Source organism: Eurypyga helias, unplaced genomic scaffold, assembly GCF_000690775.1.
Source record: "Eurypyga helias isolate BGI_N326 unplaced genomic scaffold, ASM69077v1 Scaffold24348, whole genome shotgun sequence".
NCBI lineage: Eukaryota > Metazoa > Chordata > Aves > Eurypygiformes > Eurypygidae > Eurypyga > Eurypyga helias.
In genome coordinates, this window is record NW_010265291.1 from 1 (window position 1) to 9515 (window position 9515).

Here is a 9515-nt window from a genome sequence, read left to right on the forward strand (position 1 = left end):
CTCCGCCGTCCTGTTGGAGCTCCGCGCCTTCAGGGTTTGTTCTCCGCCTCCATCCCGTCCCGCTCCCCGCCTTTCCCCGCCACACGCGCCGGATGCGTTCCAGCTGTAGTTTTAGTAAATTCTGTCTCCAAGGAAATAAAACGCTCCTTGAATTATACCCCTGTTTTTATTTAAAGCCACCGATTCAAATGCCTCAGCTTGACAGCCCCTGTGCTCTGTTTCAGGTGATCTGACACAAGACCATCTGTCAAGATGTTGAAGTTTAAATGTGGCGCCCGAAATGGGGCAGAGGCAGGACCGATGGAACCCATCACCAGCAGAACTTCGAGGCTAAATCTGCTCTTTCAGGTAAAGCCCATCCGGCCTGGGCTTGGCTGATCTTGGTCTCATCAGTGCCCGTACCCGGGCGTTCGGCTGGTTCGTGTGTGGCGCTCGGAGTGCCTCTGTGCGGCCCTTTGAAGGAAGGGGCAGAAGAAGGGGGACACTTGTTGAAGTTCGAAGCGTGTACCTAGTTTGTATGAAGTTCAGTGGACAGTAGCTGGTGTTATGTTCATGTGCATCTGTTAATGCTTTAGCCTGAGTGTGTTTTCCACTCGTAAAGACGAAATACTGCATTCTGTGTCTTGTGATCTGCAGTTTTTTTCATGGGTGATGTAGCTGAGTGTTCGGCATGAGATGGATTTACCTAACCAGCTGCTCCTTGACCATCTGAGGTTCCGCAGCTCTTCCTTCTAGGACAGATATGGATACTGATGGCTTAAACTACCTGTACTGTGAGGAAAACCACAGGGTACACCAAGGAAAAAGCCCTTCCTATCAGAGCCACCACTAGGATGGTGATTGTTTCAAGAAAGCTGCGATTTGAACCTAAGCAATCTTTAAAGGATTGCTTTGTCTAAAACCAAAATACCTGTAACAGCTATCACGGACAGATACAGTGTGTTGATACATTTACCGCACGCTTCTGTATCATTTGTCTAATTTCTGAAGTCATGATTTTAAAACGGTTAATATATAATCTGCTTCATGCATATGTTATTGATTTGAGGCTTTTCATTGTTGTCTGAGACTCCATCTGCTGTTGCTTCTGTTTTTTTCCAGGGGAAGCCGTTCTTTGTGACTCAACAGCAGATGTCTCCTCTCTCCCGGGAAGGCATCCTTGATTCTTTATTCGTTCTTTTTGAAGAATGCAGAAACCCCGCTTTAATGAAAATTAAACATGTCGGCAACTTCGTCAGGAAGTGTAAGTTTGTGTAGCCCAGTTCTCAGGTGTCATTTTAAAAGGCCGTTCTTAAGAATCTAAATATTTAAGTAATACTTTAGTTGCTTTGATTCGTTAATGATTGTAACCCAGGACTTGGAGCGTCTGACTTTTTGTGGTCAGACTCAATGTTGCAAAGGGGATCTTGGCAATCTTAGTAAAGCTTTGGTCAGATCCAAAGAGGTTAAATGCAAGTGGCTTTTGAACTGCCATGACTCGAACGTGCCTCCTCCTTAGTCTGCGCTATATTTGTAGTTGAGGAGACACTTTCGTTAAGAGTGCCTGGGTACTGCATACAGCAAAATCTGCACAACAGAAGGATGTCACAGTTGAGTGCAGGACAGTGACTAGAAGTATGAGGGAAAGAAAATTCTGGAAAGGAACTTGGTAATCCTTGGCTCGTTCAGCTTGAAGTAATCTTTTGGATGCCATGTGTTACCCAAATTTTGCATGGTTAACTTGTAAATAGTAATTCTGTGCTTCGGAAATAAAAATTCCTGATGGAATAAATACGTTACTGATAACCTGCTCAGGTTCTTTTTGTGGAATAGGAAAAAAAAAAAAAAGGAGGTTCCTCAATTTTTCTATTAAGATATACTAGAAAGCCATTTGGTAGAAGTGACTGATCATGCCCTCTGTAATAATTCCATCAGACACTTTCTAGATATTATTAGCAGGGAGTAATTTTCTGCTAGTCTGAAGAATTTTTAGAACAATCTCCAGCGAGCAGGTGATTATCACAGTGCATGCTGGTAGAAACTAGTCAATGGGAAGCTTGAACCGCCTCTCTGCACTAAATGTCTACGGTTATTTGTTAGACAATAGACTAGTGCCTCCCACAGGCGGAGGAGGAAAACCTGCCGTTTGACTGTAGAACTCGGCTGGGTGAAGCCCTCGTGTTTAGAGAATACGCGTTGTATTGGTAAAGGATGGTTGGGAAGAAGTTAGAAACAAAAGGGGCTATCAGCCTGTGGTGTTATGAATGGGACAGAATTATGGTTGCTATGGGAACTGTCTTAACATTTCCTGATTCCTTTGTATGTACTATATCTCTGTCTTAACTGCATTTATACAGTCCTTTTCCTAGTTCTTATGCATGTTTTTTTTTTTTAAAGAAGCATATTCTAGAATGATTTAATATTTCTTGCGAGTCTGGCTCTAAATGGGGGTTTCTGTGGAGGTTTTTTTTGTTCCCCATTTCTGACGTTGTGTTTGTTATGAAATGCCAGTTGGTTAATGTAAAAAATAAATATTTTTATAGATGCAGAGACTATAACTGAATTAAGGGAACTGCAGCCCAGTGTGAAGGATTTTGAAGTGAAGAGTGTGGTGGGCTGTGGACACTTTGCAGATGTGAAAGTAGTGAGAGAGAAAGTTACGGGTGACGTGTATGCTATGAAGGTGATGAGCAAGGAGTCCCTGTTGGCGCAGGAGCACGTATGTATATTTTTCTGCTGTGACAGCCGAACGATAAATCAGTTTGTTGAACATTTCGTTTTCGTCACTACTCTTAGAATTAAGTTAGAGGTGTATCTTAAGAAGGATCATCCTACATTCCAGTGATGTAATATATTTGTGTGTATTGTTGCCGTGTTTAACAGCCGTTGTCATAGACTGTGAATCCATTGGGTGAGGTGCCATCCAAAGAAAAAATGGCCCTTCTCTAAAAGAGCTTTCCATCTAGTTGTAAGTCAAGAAAAAAACAGATGAAGAAAATCCTGGATCAGCATAGATCAGCTTGATGATAGCTTGGATTTCCAAGCATTATTCATTAAGGGTTTATTTTAAAGAGCGACGTAGAATGTCAGGAGTGGGTGTGAAGGCAAACTATGGTGACTGGATTTTTATGGAGAGCCTCTCACTAGATTGAGAAATGTGTTACTTGAAAGCTTAAAATGGGATAATGGAGGTTGTTACCATAGTGTGGTGAGAAACAGAAGTTAATCTTTCACTGACATGAGATGACAAGTAGAGGACAGAGATACTCCATGAAAGACCTTGTGAATGTATACAGCAATATCTGCATCAGTTCTTCCCAGTATAGGGGGTAGTCAGGTTGCTCCTGAGGTCCCTTAGCGTTGTTGGTGGCTAGCAGAATGAAGCTAAACTAAAGTGACTCCTGCTAGGTGTAGGTTCCCAAGAAAGCAACGATGATGCTGCCCTCAATATGACACTTTCTCAGGCTTGCTAAGCGTGGGTCAGTGAAAGGAGGGAATGTTGATCTAAATGAACTTGCAGTATCTCTGTAATAAAATTAATTTCTTATTGTCTGGCTGGCCATCTGAATAATTAAATAGTTGCTAGAGGATGATTTCAAGAAAGCCTTGTGTTTTAATACCTTACAATGAATTTATTACCGAATTAGCTGTAAGATGCTACCCCATAATTGCTTTAGCTTCTTGTCTGCTTGTCTGATTTTTTTGAGATTAGTTTTAATTTATTAGGGCCAGTCCAGATGAGGTCAACCAAGATTGCACTCCAGGCTGGTAGATGCTTCACCAGGTTGAGAGGGAAGCTGGCCTTTGCTGCAGGGACTCTTCTGTTGAAAGCAAGCTAGAGAACAGAAGGTGGGAGGGGAATGGAAAAGCCACAGAGGAGTAAAATTACTTTTTTAAAGGTGCACATCACAAGGAAATAGCATTTAATATTTTCTGTGTAATTTTTTGTGATGCGTGCTATTGGCACAGTCTCACATCTTTCTAAAACTAGGGGATTCTAATGTATTCTAACTCATTTTCATCGTGATATGACTGAACACTTCCCTTTTTTTTGTAGGTGTCATTTTTTGAGGAAGAACGCAGTATATTATCTCAGAGCACCAGTCCATGGATTCCACAGCTACAATATGCATTTCAAGACAAGAAAAATCTCTACTTGGTAATGTCTAGTCTCCTCTGTCGAACACTGTTGCTATTGTTATGCTGAAGAATGATGTGATGGGTGAAGTGTGCTGCTCATCTGTAAATTTTCTGCATCACATGCCACTGTTTGATATGTGTCCAGTGTAATATGGAGGAGTTAAATGGAATGTCTTTTGTGGATGTGAACCATATCTGTTCCTTTAAAATTTTATGTAGGTTATGGAGTATCAGCCTGGAGGGGACTTACTGTCACTCTTGAACCGATACGAGGACCAGCTGGACGAGAGTATGGTGCAGTTTTATCTTGCAGAGTTGGTTTTAGCCATTCACAGTGTGCATCAGATGGGCTATGTACACCGGTAGGTAAAGGTTGCTTTGCACTGCACATAATATTTCATCAGTTTCATTCCAAAAAAAGTGTTCTGGAATGGTGCATTCTTGTGGTTTTTTTATATTCCATCCTTTCAGGACAGTATTTCACATGCTGTATCAGAAGAGAAAATTAATCAGACTGCAACTATAATTGTAGCTAAAGGCATTAACTTTGATGTAAAGTTCAAACTAATAGAAAGGATTGTTACATGTATTTTCTGGAGGCTTGGTAAAAAGAAACCTTAATGCGGGACTATAAAAAATTAAAATCTATCTAGAGATTGTTGCTTTTAGCCCCAAATAGTCTGGGAAATCAGTGTAATTGTTAAAACTCCTTGTCTGCTGATTGGTGAACAGGGCAGTATAGGATGTTGGAGTAGGTAAGTATCACCATTTCCTAAAGCTCATATCAAGCCTTGAAGGCTGGTTTTGTCTGCGTTTTCAAATCATATTGGTGTTTAACTCATTTATTCCATTCTGAGGCTTTGGAAATGTTAGGGAGCATTTTATGTTCTGACCAGCTGTAGTGGCTGCGCTTAGGGCATAGGCTGGGGCTTTCTAATGCAAGGCAGCTGCCTGGATTTGAGAGGTGTACAGAAGAAGTTGTGAGGAAATTTGGGATGAAAGCTACATTATACTTCACTGTAACTCAGTTACAGTGTAGTCAGGGGGAGAAACCACCTTCTCTTTCCATTTTCTGGCAATAATTATTGACTTCCTGTGAAATAAGGGGAGCTTTACTACTTTCATATTTGCTCGGAAACAGAACAGCAGTTGGAAGTAAGACTCCCACTCGCTGAGGTTTTATGCAACTGAGCACATGTTTGAGTGTAGCTGAAATGGGATATCCTGTTACCTAGATGTGACAGTGGGGAAAGGTGTGGAAAGGTACTGATTGCGTTCTTCGTGCTTACAGAGATATCAAACCAGAGAATGTTCTTATCGACCGAACGGGACACGTTAAACTGGTGGACTTCGGGTCAGCTGCCAAAATGACAATAAACAAAACGGTAATAATGTGGATGTAAACTTTGTCTATGGCCTGTTTGGGTAGTCCAGTCAAAAAGGGAAAACTAACTTGATATCTGTTCTTGGATTACACGTTGGTCTTCTGCCTTTCTTGTCTGATATGGAATCTAGTCACAGTGATGTTTCTCCATTGATGACTAGCTTTGCAGAGCTCGAGTGTCTTTTGCAGCTCTCAGTAGATGTGTCTTAAAACTTGAAGAAGCTTGAAATATATAAGTGAGGTAAAGGCAAGTTTACTTTCTCATGGTGCTGCACTGCAGTACAAAATCGTATTTCTAGAGATTCTTGAAACTGTTCAATGCTGTGTTTCAAGAAGGACATGGATTTATAATTGGTCATAATTGGACTGAAAATTGTGGTGTTTGTAACCAAGGTGGCATAGTTATGAAGAACGGGAGCTCTTGAGTGAAATGGGTCGCATGCCCATGTGCTGGGCTGTACTTACCAGAAAGCACTGTGCTCAAAGCTGTGAATCTATTGGGTTTTTTTATAAGTCACTTGTAAATTTAGGTAACTGCATACAATTCCAAGTGGTAATTTGAAATTAAAATATATCTAAGTGAGAATATGAAGTTCTAGTCCAGATTCCTGTCTTGTTTTCCAATTCTTACTTTTGTAGCATTTTCTTAGTATTGTGACTCCTAATACTTTATTTCCCCTGTTCTTCCCTTTTCAGTGCTTCTCTGCATTGCATTTTTCTTTTACATTTTTTCCTTCATGTTATCTCGTCATCTTCATATTTTTGTCTTAGTCTGCCTGCTCTTTTGTTTCATTCTTTATGCCACTCAGTGCAAAAATGGTTGCAGTTCTGGCTCCTGAATTACCTTTTCTAAGCACCCCAGAAATTCAAATGCTAGTACTTTGCTGATCACGAACACAGGGTAAAGAGGTAGGGATGACACAAAATGGAACGAGGGCAGGGAATATTTGACTATTTTTGACATTTCATCTATGATGTCCTTGTTAATACTAGTTGAAGCAGTAGTGCTAGACCATGTATACTGCTTAAAACATGGGTGTTTAGTAATATTGTGCTTTTCAGAATGCTGCTTTTCTGCTTTAGCCATTTGTCCTTTCTCGTAACAATTAGCTCTGGTAATTTGACTCTTTTTTAATACAAAATGGCTTGCTTTCAGTTTGTTTGTCAGCAGTTTCCTTAGCCTTGCAGTTAACAGCCCAACTTAAAATTACTTAAAATTCACTTGAAGGCCTGAAAATTGTGTCTCAATTAAAAAAAAAGAAAAAAGATTTGCTTTGTTACCAGGATGACAGTGAACAGAAAGTGCTGTAATTTCACTTGGCGTATCTTTGCTTCTAGGTCAGTGCCAAGCTACCTGTTGGCACACCTGACTACATGGCACCAGAAATGCTGACGGGGTTGAATGGGGATGGCAAAGCTTCTTATGGTCTGGAATGCGACTGGTGGTCCCTTGGAGTCATCGCATATGAAATGATGTACGGAAGATCTCCGTTCACCGAGGGGACCTCAGCAAAAACTTTCAATAACATCATGAACTTCCAGGTAGGGAGAACTCCTTTCATGTTCTTGAGTAAAAAGCTGTGGCTAAACACTGTATTTTTACAGTTGAGAAAAGAAGCTTATGGATGTCTATTACTCTGTCATGTTCATAAAATATTTAGAATATATGCTTTAGATTATTTTTATGTGTCTCTGTATTGTGGGTACCACGTTATTTTCTGTAACAGGTGTCTAAAAGTAACCATCTGCAGTGCATGAATTAAAAAAGATTTAGCTGTCCATCTTAGGCAACCATAATTGGAGCCTTTCCAAAATAATCTAGAAAAGGGATTGAAAGGATGAATTGTGGATTGATAAAGTTGCTGAATCTTACTGTTTCTGCATAGTAAAGGCAAGGACTAGCTATGAAAAGCTGCAGAAAGACTTGAGGGTATTGAGTATCTGCAGGATTAAAACATCATGTGAAATTTGGTGTAAATGCATTTAAACCAGGGCATGTGAAGGGAAAAGCTCCCAACTTTATCCAGTGGTGGGCTCAAGAACGATACGCAAATGTTAGCATAGTTCTAAGTCCAAAAAGCAGCACATAGAATGGTAGGGGTTAGGAAAGGAAAAAGAATAAAAATACAACCGTGTGTAGCTGGGAGGAAGTGAACAAAGAAGAGTTTCCTATTATCTCTTCTAACATGGGAATTAGGGGCCTCAAGTGGAAGTGGGCAGCAGTAACTACCTTACAAGAAAAGAAGGGTGCTTCATGTAGCACATCCTCATGCTGGAGAGCTCTTTGCGTAAGTTTGCAGCTACTGAATGTTTATGAGTTCAAAGAGTGACTAGAAAAATTCACAGAAGAAGAATCCATTGGGATCTGGCAAGTACAAATGCATTGTCCCCTGGTTCAGGAAATCCTAAGCTACAGATCCTTGGAAGTTTGGGAGAATATTCTGGGGAAGTGTCTTCCACTTCTCCATGCCATTGGCCGTTGCTCAGCATAAGATGCTGATCTGGGGCTACTGTTTGTCTGACCAGGAATGGTTGTCCCCATGTTTATGCATATAAAAGCCTCTTTGGAAAACAATGCACAATACTTTTATTTGTGTGCTATAAATACTTATCCTTTGTGCCTGACCTATCTCAGAATAATGAAGCTTAATCTTACTCTTCTGGGACTGTTTTCCTACTGAGCAGAAATCCTCTCCTTTTTAATGCAGAGATTTCTGAAGTTCCCAGAGGATGTGAAAGTTAGCAGTGAATTTCTTGATCTGATCCAGAGCCTGCTCTGTGGGCAGAAGGAAAGGCTGGGTTATGAGAGTCTCTGCTGCCATCCATTTTTTTCTAAAATTGACTGGAATAATATACGTAACTGTAAGTAGAATCATACTGTATTTACAAACATTTCCTGTTTCTTGGGTAACATGAAAATTTGTACAACGTTGAGTATTTAAGCGTGTTTGCTCTGAATAATTATTCATAATGAAACAGGGCTGTGTCCTGGAGCAGGTGTTTTTAACAAAACAATTAATTTTGGGTTTAGGATAGGATATGGTCACATCTCTCCGGTGAAAATTGTAAGGTAAGATAAAGTTGAATACACTTCTGATGGAATTGCCATATTACTGCAGTCACTAGACTGGAAAATCATATTGGTCCTTTCCATGTCCTTCCTTAGATTACAATGCATCAGTATGTCCTTTCAGGTCTCTTCCATCTCTGCTTGCTTAATTTTGGCTTTATCTCGTTATTTTTTGTTGTACCTTCAGCTTTCTCTCTTTCTTTGCTTGTGATCCAACTTCATTTGAGGTTGTGTTTTGGTTTTTTTGTAGCTTTTGTAGGTGATAAAATGTCAGCGGTCGTAGGGGCACTGGAGTTTTCCCTCATTGTGGCTAATATATGACCAGTTTTTTTGTCAAAAATCTGTTTGCTCCACTAAAGATAGAATAAAACCAGTGAGGCAGATAATTTTCAGTGCAGAAATTTGTTTATAATACCGTGGAAGCAATGGAATTTAGTGTTTGGAAGTTTTGAGGCATCAGCTCTGTGACAAAAGCGAATATTTCATAGATCACCAATGATCTGTGTATGAGTGCCTGCCTTGTGCTGGATAGTATTTTAAATAGTTTGGACTGTAAGATTATCTGGGCAAGGAACATGTCTGCCTTACATTCTTTATCAAATAAACTGTAAGAGCAATGTTGGTGCTCCATTTTCCATGATAGATTGCTAAGGCAGGGCTTCTACTTTTGACGGCTATCTCAGCACTTCAGCTGTCAGCTCCACAGAATGTTTACTCCCTTTTCTCTTGATTCATTAATTTTGAACTTGTGGAGCTGCTGTTCTGTCAAATTCCATTGGTTCTGCCCTTTGAGAGCCATTGAGCCTTGAGACTTTTTCATCATTTTAGCATGCATTTCCCAGGCTTCAGCTCACTCTGCATTCTTTCTCCACAGCCCTGCCTAAGCCACTCGTTTATTTCTGAAATGTTTAGGTTGCATTTCACAGATTCACAGAGTGGTAA

General features: G+C 40.3%; 1 protein-coding gene across 1 annotated transcript; it reads left to right on the top strand.

The window, feature by feature from the left end:
* Window positions 1-252: 252 nt before the first annotated feature.
* Window positions 253-8365, top strand: LOC104513370 (citron Rho-interacting kinase-like; the record flags this gene model as incomplete). Its single annotated transcript, XM_010156694.1, has 8 exons — window positions 253-348; window positions 1102-1243; window positions 2523-2698; window positions 4037-4138; window positions 4339-4481; window positions 5411-5504; window positions 6842-7045; window positions 8212-8365. Coding segments are annotated over exons 1-8 (1111 nt in total), but the record flags the coding sequence as incomplete, so codon positions are not given.
* Window positions 8366-9515: the final 1150 nt, after the last annotated feature.